Raw genomic sequence first — 18,921 nt, 5'->3', positions numbered from 1 at the left:
CCTGCTGTGTTCATCCAGCTCTACACCTTGTTATCTCAGATTCTCCAGCATCTGCAGTTCCTACTATCTCTGAAACAATTTTAGCCCTAGATTGTTGTTCCCCAGGTAGATTGGATACAGTCTGTAGTTGGCTTTTATAAGCTTAGACCTTCTAGGCATCATTCTAAGGCCAGTCACATGCAGCCTCCACCACTGAAAGTGAGCAGTCTTCCACTTACTACAAGGCTGTGTAGAATATAGGTACTAAGGAATACGCATGCATGATTAGAGATAGCGAGAACTGCAGATGCTGGAGTCTGAGATAACACAGTGTGGAGCTGGAGGAACACAGCAGGCCAGGCAGCAGCAGAGGAGCAGGAAAGTTGACGTTTTGGGTCAGGACCCTTCTTCATACTGTGCTATCACATGCATGATTAGTTAGCTTGTGTATGGAATATTGGATGGTTGTATTTATAAATTTGGTTTGAAATATTCACATTTTTGGAACTTTTACTTTTGCATGAAGATCAAGTGGATGATATGATGGTCAGTACTCCATTTAAATTTAGTGTTGATCTCACTCTTTCTGCACTTTCTCTGTATTCCTTGCTCTGTTCTATTACCCTAATGCACTTGGTATGGTATGACCTGCCTGTACTGCACGCAAAATGAAACTTTTCACTGTACCTAGGTACATGTGACAATAATAATAAGTCAAATCAAATCAACAACACCCAAGATCCTTGAAACCACATAGGATAAAGCAGACATCTTGACATTTAACACCTTCAACATTCACTCCCTGCACCGCCAGGGGCAGCAATGTGTCTGATCTACAAATTACATTACAACAGTTCACCAAGCCTTCTTTGATAAAACTTTCCAAATCTGTGGCCACTAGAAGAATAAGAGTAGCACATTCGTGAGAACATTACCTCCTGCATATCGTTGAGACTTGAAACTATTCTGCTGTTCCTTCACTGTTGCTGGATCAAAATCCTGAAACACCCTCCCTAAAACATTGTGGGCTTGCCTACCTGTGGTTCAAGAAGGCAGCCCACCACCACCTTCTCAAGGGCAATTAGGCATCGGCAATAAATGCTGGCCCAGCCACTGTTACCCCCAATCTATGAATGAAAAAGAAACAAATCCCCCTAGACAACATTTGTGTGGGAATCGTTCCTGAACAGAACACATGACAAGCTGGGCCATTTAAAAAATGGCGTGGGCCAGAGTATTGAGTTTCAAAATAGCCTAACCAGTGTTAGAACCATATTGCAGATTGTTGACATCATGCCTACCCACATTGCATACGTTCAGTGGCTATTCACTGTTAACACCCCCAGAAGTATGATATGCAGTGAACTCTATTCTGTGTGCATGCACCTCAGACACTGCTTTGCCCCCAAAGCAGCGATCAATGGCCAAAAAACTGGTGTTGCTGAAGCAAAAACAGACATTTCTGGAAAAATTCAACAGGCCTGGCAGCATCTGTGGTGTTACAGTTCTGTATTACTCTGTTGAGAACAGTCCCCACCTGTCCTATAGATTCAAGACGTTGACGCTGGTTCTCTCTTCACAGACTGGCTGAGTCCTTCAGCACCATTGTTTTTATTTCAGATTGCCTGCATCCACAGCATTTTTGCTTTTATTACTAATGCTATTGGGCTCATTATCACATCAACCCAGTTTCAGAGTCTTAGAATCATAGTGATTTACAACACATGAAAAGGCTCTTCGACCCATCATGTCCACACCAGTCATAAACAACTACCTAACTATTCTCATCCCATTTTCCAGCACATGGCCCATAGCCTTGGCCAATATTTAGCTGTTAAAATTAATAAAATTGTTGATTCTATGCCTACTTATGTGATGAACGTCTATTTTTTTCTAGGGTGAGTGGCTTGTCCCCTTTCCTGGGTGATCATGACACTGAAACCATGAATAATATTATCATTGCAAACTGGGACTTTGATGCAGAAGGATTTGAAAGTGTGTCTGAAGAAGCAAAGGATTTTGTTTCAAACCTCCTTGTTAAAGAAAAAGGGTATGACAAATAAAATATAATCGTCCTTGCAGATTTTTTAAGATTTATGAGAGACTAAATTCAAATTTGTTGTGCGTTTGAGGCAGTTCTATAGACTCGCAAAATAAATTTCTCCAGTTTCCTAAGTTGACCAGTTTGCTGTAGCATGACTGCTTGAAATAAGTTACTGGAAAATGTTATACTAAAGAAAATACTGAAATGTCTGGATACCACAAGTATTTGTTCCTTTTAGAACTTTGATGGTCTGAGGGGCTAAGACTTTCTTTTGAGTGCTGGTCTGAAAGCCCAATAGTATGTTAAATGGAAATCCTGTGAACAAAGCAAGCTTCCCTCTAGGTAATGAAGAAAAATAATCTGTTAGGAATAATTGATTTATGTTCCAAACATAAAAGAACTGGGTCTTTTCCCTGTTACTTTATGTATAATGGTGCCAATTAAGCCTACTCAAAGGGTTCCTGTCAGCGATTTCCAATGAGTTATTATTTCATTGTAACACAATCACTGGAGTTGTTTTATCTGTTCATTAATTTAGAAATTTCACTTTTCCACCCACACAGCCACAGTAAGTGGTGAGTTTGTTAACGAATCCTCTCAACTGCAGATATTGTTTAGCACTGAAACTTATAAAAGAGGAAGAGTTTTAACATTTCCCTCAATTGTTTAAAAGGGAGTAGACATACATTTAAAATGTAGCTGTTTAATTTTGTTTAATCAATGACAGCAATGCCCTACTTTAATGCGTGGTTTTGTTGACAAAAGAGGTTCTTGTCAACCTCCAACAGAAGCCTCATTAATAAATGCAGATTGGTGTTCTATGCTGGACGCGACACATTGATGGATTTTTGACCAATTCCTAAATAGGGGAGTGACCACAAGTCCCCAGCCAGAGCTGTTATGGAGTCAGCATTTATTTAAAGGTAAAGTAGAAAACAAAACTTTTCATTGGTAAAGTTCATGGGGCAAGAACAGGCATACTCCTGATCACCGAGGCTCCACTTTCACCTGTTCAAGGTTACCTGGTCATCAACAATCTTTCCTTGATACATGGTGGGGAGGTGCCGGTGTTGGACTGGGATGGACAAGGTCGTGTGATTTTTGACCTTTTCCTTGAGACAGGCAAGTAGCATGTGGCCCATTCTACTTCTACATCCTGTCGACACTTTCTGTTCAAAATAGGTAGCAGCTTTCTGGTTCAATGGAGGTCCAACAGTGAAAATCTGCCAGGCATCCAATAAGGTGCCTCCAGACTGCTCTTGTTGGGAGTTAAAATTGTTCCTCTGCTATTGTGTATCTACAAAAGTAATTGTAATGCTTTTCAAATGAAGGGCAAGAATCTTTCATTGGATTGCTATTTTACTGATTTTAAGGCAAGCCGTGTGGTTTGGCACAAGCATGTTCTAGAGGAAGGACATGTTTAACAAATCTAGATTTCACTTTGCAAAATTGTCTACATTACAAAATGGCTAGCACATATTTCCATCCGATGCTAATAATGTATATTTTCAACATTACTAGTAACAGATTCAGTGCAGGACAATGTCTGAAACACAGTTGGCTTAACAATTTACCAGAAAAAGCAAAGAAGTGTAGGGTTCAACTGAAATCTCAAGTGATGCTGCGGAAGTACATCACACAACGCTTATGGAAGGTAACACTTTGATTTATTTTCATTCAAGACATCTTGATGGTGTGTGCATTAAGTAGTAAACCCTATGTGCAACATGCTTACAAATTTACAAGTAATCCATTTATGGCTCAGATCAGTAACTAGTGCAAGTTTCCCATCTACAGCAAATACCTAAAGCCAATTTTCTTAAGCTCCTTTCACAGTTGGGTCAGGATTTTAAAAGCAATTCCTTAATGGATGTCATTGTTGCTTGCAAGATCAGCATTTGTTGCCCATTCCTATTGCCCTTGATATGAGTGGATTGAGAAGGTCATTTCAGAGACCAGTTAAAAGTCAACAACATTGCTCCAGTCTAGAGTCACTTGTAGGCCAAACTGGTTAAAGATGGCAGATTTCCTTCCCTCTAGAACATTAGTTAGATTTTATAACAATTGATGATAGTTTCATGGTCAGTGCCACTGAGACTAGCTTTCTGATTCCAGATTTTATTAACTTAATTTGAGTTCTACCAGCTGCAGTGGTGGGATTTGAACCTGTGTTCTTAGAGCATTAGTCCAGTGACATCACCACTTTACCACAATATCATTAACATATTAATACAGTCAGTAAATATTGAGTGTTGTTATCAGTTGGGATCATTTTATTACTGGAAAAGTCAGATCCCTCTTAAAAACAGTGATTTTGCTTTGCAAGAGTCCCAATTGTTAAGATCCCAACTGATATTATTGCCAAACAAGTCAGATCGTAGACTGAAATCTAGCTTTTTTGGTTTTATTTAACAAAGTAAAATATGATCTAAGTGGTCTTTTACTGAAACATAAGCATGCAATACTGCAGATCTGGTTTTATCAATACAACAGGTAAGTATTAAAGGTAAAGATGATAAAATAGAATAAACCAAGCTATTCATATATCACACAATTTGAAAGATTTCTAAACATGCAGTAACATAAAAATCCTATCTTCTCAACAGTATCCCTTTAGAGTATTCAAAATATTCTTCTCTATTATATCTATAGGTTTGGCTTAACTATTGCTTTCAACTCCCAGTTTTGAGTCTCATACTTCCTCAAATATTCACACAACAGACCTTAGATTTTCTCAGCTTTGAATAACCCCTTCAGGATTCTAATCAAACACTTCTTTCAAACTAAACATTTACACTGTGATAACCTATGTCTAACTTGTCTGAATGAACTTATTGCTCCAGGAAAAGTGCATTAAATTCATACAGTCATAGAGTCATACAGCATGGAAACAGGACCTTTGGTCCAACTTGTCCAAGTTTCCCACTTGACTGCATTTGACCCATATCTCTCTTAAACCTTTTCTACTCATGTCTTTGAAATGTTGTAACTGTATCTGCCTCTATCCTTTCCTCTGGCAGTTCATTCCATATATGCACCACTCTCTATATGAAAAAATTGTCCCTCAAGTCCTTTTTAAATCTTTCTTCTATCACCATAAACTTATCACCTCTAGATTTGAACCCCACCCTAGGGAAAAGACCTTTGCTATTCACCTTATCTATGCCTCTCATTGTTTTATAAACCTCAATAAAGACATCCCTCAACCTCCTATGCTCCAGGGAAAAAAGACCCAGCGTATCCAGCCTCTCCTTAACTCAAACCCTCTAGTCCTGGTAACATCTTTGTAAATCTTTTCTGCCCCCTTTCCAATTTAATAACATCCTTCCTAGAGCAGGGCAACCAGAATTGTATGCAATACTCCAAAAGGGGCTTCACCAATGCAGCATGTCTCAATTCCTATACTCAATACTCTGATCAAAGAAGGCAAGTATGCCAAATGCCTTCTTCACTTTCCTGTCTACCAGTGATGCCAATTTCAAGGAACTATGTACCTGAATCCCTGCATCCCTCTGTGCGACAACATACCCAGTGCCCTACCATTAACTGTGTAACTGTTGCCATAGTTTGTCTTAACAAAATGCAACTCATTGCATTTATCTAAATTAAGTTCCATCTGTCACTCCTTGGCCCATTGGCCCAACTGATCAAGATCCCTTTGTACTCTGAGACAACTTTCTTTGCTGTCCACTATATAATATGCAAAATTACTAGCCATGCTTCCTATATTCTCATCCAAATCATTTATATAAATTATAAATAACAGCGCAGACAGCACCGATCCCTGTGGAACACTGCTGGTCATAGACGTCCAGTTTGAAAAATAACACTCTACCACCACCCTCTGTCTCCTACTGTCAAGCCAATTTTTTAGTCCAGTTGGTTGGCACTCCCTGGATCCCATGTGATCTAACTTTACTAATCAGTCTATCATGCGGAACTTTGTCGAAGGCCTTGCTAAAATCCATGTAGACAATGTCAACCGCTCTTCCCTCATCTATCCTCTTGGTCACCTCTTCAAAAAACTCAGGTTTGTGAGACATGCTGACCATCTCTAATCAGTCCTTGCCTCTCCAAATGCTTGTAAAATCCTATCTGTCAGAATCCCCTCCAACAACTTACCCATCACTGACATCAGACTCACCGGTCTATAGTTCCCTGGCTTTTCTTTGCAGCTTTTCTTAAATAAAGGCACAACATTAGCCACCCTCCAGTCTTCTGGCACCTCACCCTGTTTATCGATGATACAAATATCTCTGCAAGTGGGGGCAGTGTGGGGGGTACACAATTTCTTCCCTAGCTTCCCCCATTGTCCTGGAATCCACTTGATCAGGTCCTGGGGATTTATCTACCTTTATGCATTTTAAGACGTCCAGCACCTCCTTTTCCGTAATGTGAACTGTTTTTAAGACATCACTATTTATTTCCCCAAGTTCCCTAGCTTCCATGTCTTCCTCCACAGTAAATACTGATGTGAAATGTTTGTTTAATTTCTCAACCATTTCCTGTTGTTTCACACATAGACAGCCTCGTTGATCTTTAAGGGGCCCTATTCTCTCCCTAGTTGCTCTTTTGCCCTTAATGTACTTTTGGAATCACTTTGGATTCTCCCTAACCTTATTTGCCAATGCTGTCTCATATCTCTTTTTGCCCTCTTAAGTCTGGCCCTACCCCTCTAATCAGGAATTCTGAAAACTGAAACTAAATGCTTTTCAAGCTATCGGTGTTTCTTCTAAACAAAATAAAAATCAATCATTGGTCCTTTAATGGAAGCAGACTACTCTGACTGTTTGTCATACTTTACAAATGCAAACAAATTCCCATTAGCTCTCTAGGAATGCTGTCTCTTATTCTGGTTTTAAAAAATGGTCCCAGAAATACTGACAAATTAATCATTAAACTCCCTCATACATAGACCAACAACCATGATCCACCAGTTCAAAATCCGAACTATAAGATAAATTACATTAAAATATATATAAAGCACATGTTACAGGATAAAATCATCTTTGGGAACCTAACCTAAAGTGAATTGTAATAAGAAACACCTTCTACTTTATACAAAACTATATGACAAAAGAAACAATGGAGACAGGAGAAGCTTTTTCCTACAGCAATTGATTGGGGTCTAAAATGGATTGCCTGAGAGTGTATGGTGAAGGCAGGATCAGATGGGGCATTCAAGAACAGATTGGATTATTATCTCAGATGGAAAAAATGTGAAGAGCTGCATAGAGAAGACTAGGTAAATTGCTCCTTCAGAGAGCCAGCACAGACAGGATGAGACAATTCGTTAAAACAGATGAAGCAATTCTGTGAGTTTATTATGATCCTCTACAGTAATCAAAAGTTACCAAGCAAGTTGTTAAGGAATGGTTTCCCTATTCTATTCTTTCTTCTTCAGGTGTTAGGTATTCAGTTCCATATTAGACAATCTTTAGTGTTTCATTGAACTAATTATTATCTGTGCCGATATGCACTGAATCACATGGGGAGCAGCACAGTCCATCTTAATCCTATCTTTTCATAATTTCAACATGTTTGACTTTCCAGAGATCATTGGAAAATTGTGCTTGTTTATCCACTCTGACCTAGGAAAGTGAGTATTCTCACTGCTATCCCAGGCAAGATCAACTGATAAAGTCCATTTTATGGCTCAAACCTCCTCAGATTGTCTTCCATAACGAGTGCATCTACTCACCAAGACGTCAGACAATTTCTTGACAGCTGTAATTATTATTCCAGATAACTGTATACATATATGCAATGTGAATTTTAAAACTATATGATATACTGAATCCAGAAATCTGCCTTTATTATAAAACATTCCCAGAAATGATACAATAACAACAATCTAACAGAGAAAATGACTTTCTATAACTTATTCTCATTAGAATGTGCTCCTTGTATCATTCCAAAGGCAGGAAATTATGGGAGTATTTACTATTTTCAAAATGGCATAATATGAAATTAAAGAACACCATTTCATAGTCATTAAATATTATTCTTGCACAATTATCATGGCAACACTTGAGTAAAATAAAACCGAGAAGAGTCTAGCTACTTGCACATTTGGAGATGAAACTGTATTGTGTCTTTGATGAGTATGAGACCTCATAATAAAGGCAGTGAGTGGGAATAAAAATGCTACCATTGTTTTTTAAAGAGCATAGAAGCTAAAGAATACATTTTCATTTATGTTTACAGAAAAATTATTATGCAGTTACTGCTGTAAACAGGCTCAAGAAGATCAACCAGCAAAAATATGCTTAGCCCGGGACTGACATCCAAACACAGCAGAAATGGAGTCAAGTGGTAATTGGAAAATGTGGCTTATTATTATTAGAGAAGTGAAGGGTCAATGAATTTACTCCATTTTGTTGTTGCCTGCGTCAAGATGCTGCACTTTAAACATTTGATACTGTTCTTAATTTTACAGCCAAAGTGATGATAGAAGTAACAAATATAACCTATAAACTACAGAAACGTCTCTTTTTGATTTAGCAGCAGTATCTTGATTATTCTATTGAAACGTAATTGGTATTTTCTACACAAAATATATCATATAATTACACAGAAGAACTCAAAAACTGCTGACAGATATACCCATTTGACATCTTGAAGTGACAATCTGTAAGACTGTGTTCCAGAAAGTATGTTTCATCCTACAACGTAGCAAGTTGAAAAAGTGTTATAAATATATGTCAAGCAAATAGCAACAGATTTTTAGTGTGAAGTGGAATGAAATCTCTTAAGGGATGAATCACACACAAGCTAATTCTTTATTGTTTTTGATTCTTAAAAAAATTAGACATTATTATTTAAATATTTATGTTACTATTACTACTGTGAATAGCAAGCTGTAGCTGTTGTCTCTCAAGATTCCTTTATATTGTATAAAGGTGAGTGTAAGGACTATTGTATGTTTTTAAAATGTTCTTTTCCTGGAGTTAAATTTTGGTTAACTGCTAATTTTATAACATTAACGATATTTTAGAAAATGTACTTCTGCCTGTTGTCTGAGAAGTCTTCATATGAAAATGCCAGTAACTTTGTGTTTGTGATCACTGCAATAATTTGACCACAATACCATAAGATCACTGGTCTGCTTGTACCATTATTGAGTTTTCAATAGTGTCATTGTCCACAGTCGCAATAACAGCAGACCAGTGCAAGTTTCACCAACCCAGCAGCCAAATGATACTGTTTTCCACCCCATCTTCTGAGCACAGCTTCAGCACGTGCTCAACCAACCTATATGCCGTGTTGTGAAATTCTAGTAATCGATCTTCTACGATAGTTTTACTAAAAAGCCATGTGGTCAACAGCATTTTGATCCTTGTTCCACATTGATATTATAAATTTAAAACCACGATTACAGCAGAGAAAAATACCAGTGAATGATAACAGTCACTAACTTAAGCATAAAATCAAATATGCTTGCACCAGAAAATCCACATCTATCTTGTCTGAATAAATGTGCTGTAAATGGTAAAATAACAAATTGGATCACGGCAATATTCAAAGACTCTTAGCATTACTGAACTTTGTTGGTATTAATAGCTACAAGACAGGATGTAGAGGCAGAAGTCTATCCTTTTTTCACACTACTCTTAAACTTACTTGGTCATAAGATTATACATTAAAATTCCCATCCCTACTATTGTTCTCTATATTATATAAGATTGTATAAGACCCCTACTGTGGTTCATTTGGTTTATTTAACCCAGATGCAAGTACTTGAACTAAATGAGGTCTAAATGCTATCTTCCCTGGGGAGCTATTAATTTGTTTTTGAAATGGCAAAGTAAGAGGTATTTGTCACGTACAACTTTTTGACTTCAATTAACATCATGCATTTCCCTTTAGGAACATATAAGAGAATACATTTCAGAAGAGTGGGACAGAATAGGAAAAGTCAAAGACTGGCTAATTTATATTCTCTGTCAATCAAAATTGTAGGTCTAAGTTCTTGGAAAAGGCATGGATTGTTTTGGATGATACTACACATGCCAGCTTCTACACCCAAATTGTAGTTGAGGTTCTGTAGGTAAGTTTCATCAACAGAAGAGGAGACTAAAACAATAATGTCTCATTGTGAGGTTCGTGGAACATTCCTTGTTCTAAACTTGCTCAGGTCCCTCCTCACGATTCTTTCTCTGGTACATTGATGACATAATTGGTGCTGCTTTCCTCACCCATCCGGAATTGGAATTCACTTCCAATTTCCCCTCTGCTCTCACCTTTATCTGTCCATTTCCCAACTCCTCCCTTCCCTTCCCCAACATCTCTGTTTCCATTTCTCAGGATAGGCTGGCCACCAATATCCACCACAAACCAACCAACTCATACAGTTACCTGGACTGTTCATCCTTATACCCTGATTCCTGTACAGGCTCTATTCCATTCTCCCAGTTGCTTCATCTCTGTCACGTCTGTTTGATGATGCCACTTTCTCCAGCGGTCCTCAGAAATGTCCACCTTTTTCCTAAATCAAGGATCCTCCACCACCATGGTTGACAGGACAATCACATATCAACTCATTTCCCACACTTCTTCACTCCATAACTTCCCTTCCCTCCCTTGTCAACCTTCCGCAAGAACCGTTCCCTCCATGCCACTTTGGTCCACTCATCTTCCATTACCAACATCTCCCCATAGCCTCATGACACCTTCCCCTGGAATTGCAGAGGTGTAACAATTGCCTGTTTACTTCCTCTCTCCTCACTATCCAAGGCCCCAGACATTTTCCAGGTGAAGCAGTGAATTACCTGCACTTCACTCAATCTAGTCTAATGATTTGCCGCACACAATGTTGTCTTCTCTACATTGGGGTGATGAAATGCAGAGTGGGTGACTACTTTGCAAAATGTCCAAGATCTGTCTGCAAAAATGATCCTGACCTTCTGATTATCTGCCACTTCAACACACCACTGTTTTCCCTAGCCATTATTTCTGCCTCAGGCCTGCTGCAGTGCTCCAGCAAGGCTCAGCATAGGCTAGAAGGCCAGCATTTAATTTTCCACTTGAAGACCCTGCAGCCTTCAGAACTCAACATCAAGTTCAATAATTTTAGGGTCTGAGCACCTTCTTCCATGTCTTTTATATACCCTAATGCCATTATGACATGGGCTACTTTAAGCACAGGCAACCCATTTTCAACTACTATCGGTCCCTATTATCAGTGTTTTTCTCCTTGGTTTGCCATTATTCATCCCTTTGCCTAACTGTCTTTCTCTCCCTCTGGGCTTCATCTCCATCTGTTGTGTACTCTGTTCACCTCCCCATCCGTCTTCAGAATATATAACGCCTTGAGGTTGTTGATTTGTTCGCCAAGCTGGTATATTGGTTTGCAGACGTTTCGTCACCATACTAGGTAACATTATCAGTGCGCCTCCAATGAAACGTTGTTGGTCTGTCCCACTTGTTATTTATCTGGTCTGGTTTGATGTAGTGGTTGGCCTCATTTCAGGTTTTGCTTCATAGTGTTTGGTATACGGGGTCTATTTGCACATGTTTGTTGATGAAGTTCCGGGTTGAGTACCAGGCCTCTAGGAATTCCCATGCATGTCTTTGGTTGGCTTAACCTAGGATGTTTACATTGTCCCAGTCGAATTGGTGGTCTTTTTTGTCTGAGTGTATGGAAACCAGACCACATAAATAACAAGCGGGACAGACCAACAATGCTTCATTGGAGGCGCCCTGATGATATTACCTAGTATGGTGATGAAACGTCTGCAAACCAACCTACCAGCTCGATGAACAAATCAACAACCCCATCCACAACCTCAGCTACAAGTCTTCTCAAAAACTTTATATACCACCTTTTCGTAGCTTCAGTTCTGAAGAAGGGTCACTGAAACTGAAACATTAACTCTGCTTTTGCTACACAGATGCTGTCAGACTTGCTGGGTTTATTCACCATTTTCTGCTTTTGTTTCAGATTTCCAGCATCCACAGTGTTTTGTTTTATTGCAATAGTTTGTCGTGTTCTGCAAATTACTAAACAATTCAAAAGGAGTGAAACTAGAATTTCTGACTTTGGCTTGGCTGATGTCAAGGCAGAAGCAATTTGACCTCAACAACAGGAGGTACTTGATTCAGACAAGGCTACTGTCTCAGGTGCTAGGGAAATAGAAGTTATATACAGAAATTCAGTAGATTATGATAACTTCCCTGAGCAAATATCCATCAGAATATCTCCCCAGCATTCACAATCACTCCAGTCTCATCATATTACAGCAGCTATCTCTGAGTTTAAGAAACAGACTATGGCATTTCACTTCCACCTCACGAAAAGCTAAATGAGCTTCGTGCTGTTTGAGAAGGTCTCTTGTGGCTCTATATGAAGGACGAGAGAATCAAACCCCAGTTCTGGTTGGCCATTGATCAATGGAAGGACCGATTTATTAGATTTCAGAAGATCTCAGCAGGCTCGAAAAAGATTATTTTGTAACTTGACTCGAACTGTTTGCAATTTGGAATTAAATATACTCCCAGCAACTCTCCCAAGGCCTGGAGTGGTTAGTCTCTGATGCTGAAAGTTATGTCCTAATTTGTTCTCAGCGACCTTTGTAGGGGAAAACCAACTTTAGCATGTAGTAAAGCTGTCACATGTTTCACTGGCATCTGCAGAAAAGGAAATGCTCCCCTAATGTTGCTGCACATGGTAACAGATTTCACTATGACTCCTACCAACTGCTGCACATTATAAGATATGGACCTCATGGCTAAACATATACAAGACCTCCTTTTTTAAAAACATTATAAATCCCTAGCTCCTCCACCTTTCATAAAAAAGGGTAGTGGTCTGTTTCATCCTTTGGCTCCCTTGTGTTTTGAAACTCTCCTAGTGCTAATTCTTCATTCCACTATCTCCCTGGGGTTAACTCAGCTAGTGAGCAGGAAACTGGATGACTTATGCTGGGCAAAGGCAAAAGACTAGTTACCCTGCTGTTTACACACTGGATAATCTGGGAGAGAAGAGCAAAAGGAAACGTGTGGTCCACTTAGAGAAGACAGATTCAACAGTTTGGTTACTGCATTGAGGGTTATAGCTAATACTGACTGCCCTTCACATTCTACAATCACCTCATATGCTAGAGTGAATTGTGGGTGGTTCTGTTAGCATGCTTACTTTCATCAGGTCTGTAAATTTCCCCTAGGGTGCAGGTGTAAACAAAGTAGCATTCTCAGCCACCGTCATTTGTCTCTACGTGGTTTTTGTGATTCTCCACCGGGTTCTGCTTCTGCAAGACCCGGCTTTCATGCCTATATGGTTTATACGTATCCAAGAAAGTAGAGTTCCAGAATTTGGCCGTTTTGCTGTCTAGGGCAACTGGTCCCAGTTGTGCTGCTTCATCATGCATAATTCTGATATTTTGCTGTGTCTCACCATTCCAGCAAAATCAACACATCACCGCCAGGTGAAAGACCCATTTGATCCTCATTTGATTAATCACTCGGCAAGCCCCAAGGAAATTCAAGGTATAAGTGCACCAGCATCATACCTTGCAATATTGAGAAAGAAAATTGTACTCAACTGCAGTTGTAGCACACAGTTAACATTTTTGGTCAGGATAGGAGCAAATTGCAGAAGCATCGTTTCCTTTAGAAATGCAGGGACTAAATATTTTTAGCCTGCAAAGTGATTACATTTCATCCTTCTTCAGGCCAGTAAATTGCAGTGGCTTTTGTCGACACATACACTTGTATAAATTTTCAGGACTCAAAGCTCTGATGAATAGCAAACTATGCAACACAACTGAATATTAAAGATTGTAATAACAGAACTGTGAAATTACATATGTTTTGTACTTGTGTGCAAAATGGTATTCTTCCACAAATCTGAGCTTCCTTTATTTGAATTATCGAATGGTTACTACTGTTTCATTGCAGCCATCCAAAAATGTCCATTCAATTCATTAGCTTTAACAGGGGAAGTAGCATGTTTTCCTCCTCCATGTCCCCCTTCTAAATTTCAGCTATGAGGTAACATAATGTGTGGAAAATGAGGCAACAGAGTGCAAGATTTGCTTCTTTGTCAGAAGAAGCTATGCTTTAGCTTGAGTATTTTTCAAAACTTAAAACATGCACTTGGATAAATTTTTCTGTTCTAACAAATACCCTTAAAAAAACTGAAAGTTTTTGCATGAATGGCTGTTCCAATTTTGAGAATTATAATGTGAACAGTGTGAAATTTATGCTTTGTAACTGAAAATGGGATGTGTTTTCAGCCATCATTGCCTCCATACTACAGTACAAAACACAGCATGCAAATCACCTTCTATGAAGGCAAAATTAAATACTAAGAAATAGCCATACTTGTTATATCAGTGCATGCATGGTGAGGTATTATTGCATTGTCTCACTTTGAAATGTAAGAATATTCACAAATAAACACCTCACAAACTATATCTCACATTAGATATTTATTTAAATTTAACAACAGATTTTGTTTTTGTCTCACTGAGAAACAGAATGCAAGGAATACGATGTAGTAGCCAAAACAGAGACCTGGCTACCAAATGGGGTGAACAGCAGCTTAATACTTAAGGCTTTAAATGTCTGTGGAAAGAATGGGTGAAGTAGCAACAATATTTAAAATGCAATATCATCGTAATTGAAAGAAAGAATGCCAGTGAGAATGAACAGGCAGTTCTCAGAAAGGTTATATTAATGTGAAAGTGTGAAGATGTACCAGAAGATTACCAGGATTTAATGTACCCTTTATGAGTTATGATAAGTTGTCGAAAATTGGCTTTTACACCCTTGAACATAAAAGATTAATTGGTGACCTACCAAATTATGATTAAAGGACTTTATAGAGTTAATGCAGATAAACTATTGGCTCTGAAACAGAAGATATAATCTCAAAATCACAGCTTCATGAGTGACACCATGAAGCATCTTTTCACACAAAAGGTAATAAAAATTTAGAACGCTTCCCAGCAAGTCTGCAAACATTGGCATTCTAATCTTGTCAAGGTTGACATCGATAAGAGTTTTTGAGAAAATGGTATCAAGGGATGTAGCAAAGGCAGATAGACAGATTTGAGTCATGGACCAACACTGATCTAACTTGAATGATGGGGTGGTAGGGAGGCCTGTGAAATCATAATAACAGTTTTGAAGAGGAAAAGTTAAACTAAAGTGTACTCTAATTTGCGCAGCAAAGCAGCCTCAGAACAATTTTTTTGCATTAAGAAAGTTCTAGATAAAAGCAAGTGTTTGTTAAAATTTAGACATTCCTCATGCCTTCCAAGGTCACATTTACCAAGGACAGGTTGAGGATCAAATTCAAACTTTCTGATCCATTTGCACGAGACTACATTCTCATATACAAGCATAAAATATCAGGATGTCAGTCTATCGTAAATTAATCAATCTCAGCTGACATTAAAGACAATATCCATGGCAAATGTTCGTGGCAAAGAACAAATAAACAAAATGACAGTTGGACTTTCTGCTTCAGATTCCTATTCCTGCTGGAGACTGTACGTGAATATCATGTAGAAGCAGCTTATTAGTGACATCTACATCCCCTCATGCAAGGTTCTACATGTTCTTCCTAGCAAACTGACAGAAATGTAATCTGAAAATTTTCTTGTATTCACAGCTGCAAATTCATAATTCTATCAACAACTGACAAAATCAACTTTGGTATATCAACCATTATATATAATTATTTTTGTAATCAACATTTGACAGAAATTTAAATAGTAATAGTTTCCTCTCTACTGGTAGGATTAAAATGAGCCGCATGACATTAATGGGACAGGCCCATCTTGCCATGAGCATCAGAATTGCAGGCTCATGATTTTCTGATTTTTGCTCAATGGGCAAAGTATATTAGCTGCGCTTGAAAAATGGAAAATCTACCCTCAAGCCCAAAACTTATTAATTTTCACAAGATGCGCATTTGGTTTTGGTGGTCCCCTGAAAGAGACTTCTAAGTACAGGCAGGAGAAAACCCAGAAAAATTTTAAACTTCTTAAGCCAACACAGAATTTCTACTTCAACACATAAAAATTATAAGTTTAAAAGACAAGAATTTTGTAAGGTATACAGAAAATTAATTAAACTGCCAAAAAAGTTACTTCTCAAAAAAAAATTTCGAAGTCTTTTGATTTACTATTTAGTTTCAGTTTCTTCGGTAGCCACAAATTCCTCATGCCTTCTGTGGTGGATTGCAGTACCGTAAAAGCACCAGTAGTTGCAAACTCGATTTAAGCTTGATTTGAATAGTTTCTATAACCACAATCAGGCTTCATATTTATAGACAGGGATAAATATTATGTAGGTCAAAGTTCATAGATTAGGTTGCTAAAAACAAAGTCAACAGAAATCAAAATTCTGATTTTACCGTGACAAACAGTTCAACAGAAGATTTCATTTCTGCCACCAATAATTTCAAATGAGGGTTGCAGTTTTGAAAAATTGAAAAGGATGTACTAAGAATTATTCTGCTTGACTTTGGCTGCATTTTCTAGAATTTGCCTTTTCCACTCTTCATATTCCTGTTCCTTAGTTGCTTTAGATTCAGGTTTTTCTCGTTTGGGTTCTGTTGCAACATCTTCATCTGTCAAAAATAAGAACAATTTAGTTTTTGAAAAACAAGTCCAATTCAATTAGTTCAGTTTCTTAACTGGATTCATTCAAATTAATATTGCCCAACTGACAATTCAAGATCACCACAATTAAGGAATTTGGCAAGTCATCTTGAAGGAAATAACGACTGGTCGTACTGAACATTTCTTTCATATGTTTTCTTAGGAAGCAAGGCTCCATTTGAATTAAATTAGTTTATGAACTCAGTTACTCAGAAACATGAATACAGCAGATCATTTCAACCTATTCATGGACAGATGTGCAGTGTACAACACAATAGCAGAAATAAAGCTTTAAATGTTTTGAGACACATTAACCGATACTGGTATCATTAAAGAATTTTCAGCCAGGTGAGAATTTTTTTTTAAATGACACTTGTAGTAAAAAGCTATTTTGGGGGTGGGTTAAGGAGTCTAGATGGTAGAAGGATTAAATTCAATTTAATAAAAATTGCTATTGCACTTCTAACTCCATTATAGAAAGCAAAACAAATAAGGGAAACAAAGCAGAAATTGCTGGAGAAGCTCAGCAGGTCTGACAGCATCTGTGGAGAGAAATCAGAGTTAATGTTTCAGGTCCAGTGATCCTTCCTCAGAACCTGTTCTGAGGAAAGGTCACTGGAACCGAAACGTTAACAGACTTCTCTCCACAGTTGCTGTAGACCTGCTAAGCTTTTCCAGCAATTTCTGTTTTTGTTTCTGATTTACAGCATCCACAGTTCTTTCCATTTTTAAAATGAAAAATGGATTGGATTTTTAAATACAATTAAGTAACTTTCACAAATATTTATAAAAAACTAAGCCAAGTTCATACCTTCCTCTTTTTCTAGTTTTTCCACCAATGGCTTATGTCTCTTATTGTGTTTCAGTTGTTCAATAGATTCATCTGTGAAATAATTCAAACAATAATAGTTATTGAAACACACTGATAGTCACGTCCTCCCTCATAATTAATTTGAAAGTGCACCAAAGCAAGAATTAAAACTCACTGCAAATAAGTTGTCCAAATATTTCCATCTGAGAGCAGAGTCGGTCAAAGATGGTCTTTTTCACACCCGATGAGGCAACGAGTTTGGACTTGTCAATCTTAATTTTCAAACATCTAAAGGGCACCAGAACAAATTATTTAAACATCAAAGATGAAACAATCATATTCCAACTACTTTAAAACCATCACAGATTTTTTTAATGCCTTAAATTAAAAGATACTATTTTATTTTCAAATGGTATCTCTGCCCTCATTTATAAGATAAAACAATGGTGATTAAGAGGCATTCCATCTGGTAGCAATTCAAAATGGTGGGAATGGATTTGCTGTACTAATCTTATCAACACTGTTGCTAACTCTACCTTTACTAGGACTGATGGTCAAAGCAGGTGAAAAGACCTTTTAAATATAAAATGTAACGTTCCAGAACATGCGCATAACCCCCACACTGTAGTCCTAATGGTACACAAGCAGTCCATTCAGCCAGATTCCATACCCACAATTGCAAAGCAGCCAGTTCCATTTCCCTACGCTATTCCACAACCCTGAAACTTACATCCTTCAAGTGCCTATGAACATATGGAATAAGAGCAGAAGCAGACCATTCCCTTGAGCCTCCTCTGTCATCCAACAAGACAATGGCTAATCTATTTGTGTTTTTAATTCCATATACGTACCTATACCCTATAACACCCAATAGCCCTGCCTGACAAAGAATGTATCCAACAGTGTTAAAAATTTCTAATGACTTCATCTCCTCTGCCTTTTGAAGCAGAATTCTGAAGTCAGACATTCCTCTCTCTTTTCATCTCTGACATGAAAGGTTGATCTAATTTTTAAAAACAGAGCCCCTGGTTTAGGATTGACCCACAAGAGGAAGCATCAGTTCGATGTATACCTTGTTGAGATCATTCACGGTCTTATACACTTCAAGTCACTCAGTCTTCTAAACGCTAGTGGAAACAAACGCAGCCTGTCCAAATTATACTCATAAATCAACCTGCTTGTTCCAGGTATCAATTCAGTAACCTCCTCTGAACCACGTCCGATGCATTTACAACCTTCCTTCAATAAGGCGATCAAAACCGCACAGTATTCAAGATGTGGTCTTAACAATGCTCTGAATAGGTGAAGCATAACATCCCTACTTTTGTACTCAATTCCTCTTCCTGTCAAAGCAAACAACTTCACATGTTCCCACACTACACCCCATCTGCTAGTTTTTGCCTACTCACTCAAGCTGTCTGCAACTCCATTATTTCAGAGATAGTAGGAACTGCAGATGCTGGAGAATCTGAGAT

The 18,921-nt window shown here is 38.1% G+C and overlaps 3 protein-coding genes across 3 annotated transcripts in view; 2 read left to right on the top strand and 1 right to left on the bottom strand.

The window, feature by feature from the left end:
- mylk3 (myosin light chain kinase 3) overlaps nucleotides 1-8,334 on the top strand; it is a 46,324-nt gene extending 37,990 nt beyond the window's left edge. The window contains exons 11-13 of the mRNA XM_048605667.1: nucleotides 1,877-2,029; nucleotides 3,545-3,677; nucleotides 8,231-8,334. Coding sequence (XP_048461624.1) covers nucleotides 1,877-2,029; nucleotides 3,545-3,677; nucleotides 8,231-8,296 — 352 coding nt within the window. The 3' untranslated portion in view covers nucleotides 8,297-8,334. The remainder of the gene's footprint in view (nucleotides 1-1,876; nucleotides 2,030-3,544; nucleotides 3,678-8,230) is intronic.
- The window catches only part of vps35 (VPS35 retromer complex component), a 159,204-nt gene that overhangs the window by 66,349 nt on the left and 73,934 nt on the right, over nucleotides 1-18,921 (top strand). The gene's annotated exons all lie outside the window — the stretch shown is intronic.
- orc6 (origin recognition complex, subunit 6) overlaps nucleotides 14,436-18,921 on the bottom strand; it is a 12,898-nt gene continuing 8,412 nt past the window's right edge. Inside the window, exons 5-7 of the mRNA XM_020533554.2 lie at nucleotides 17,622-17,734; nucleotides 17,447-17,518; nucleotides 14,436-16,604 (exon numbers count right to left, since the gene is read on the bottom strand). Of these exons, the coding sequence (XP_020389143.1) occupies nucleotides 16,477-16,604; nucleotides 17,447-17,518; nucleotides 17,622-17,734 (313 nt within the window). The 3' untranslated portion in view covers nucleotides 14,436-16,476. The remainder of the gene's footprint in view (nucleotides 16,605-17,446; nucleotides 17,519-17,621; nucleotides 17,735-18,921) is intronic.

The sequence above is a fragment of the Rhincodon typus genome, chromosome 15 (assembly GCF_021869965.1).
Source record: "Rhincodon typus isolate 14 chromosome 15, sRhiTyp1.1, whole genome shotgun sequence".
Taxonomy (NCBI): domain Eukaryota; kingdom Metazoa; phylum Chordata; class Chondrichthyes; order Orectolobiformes; family Rhincodontidae; genus Rhincodon; species Rhincodon typus.
Note: the sequence above shows the minus strand (reverse complement) of the source record. Positions and strands in the feature narration are given on the sequence as shown.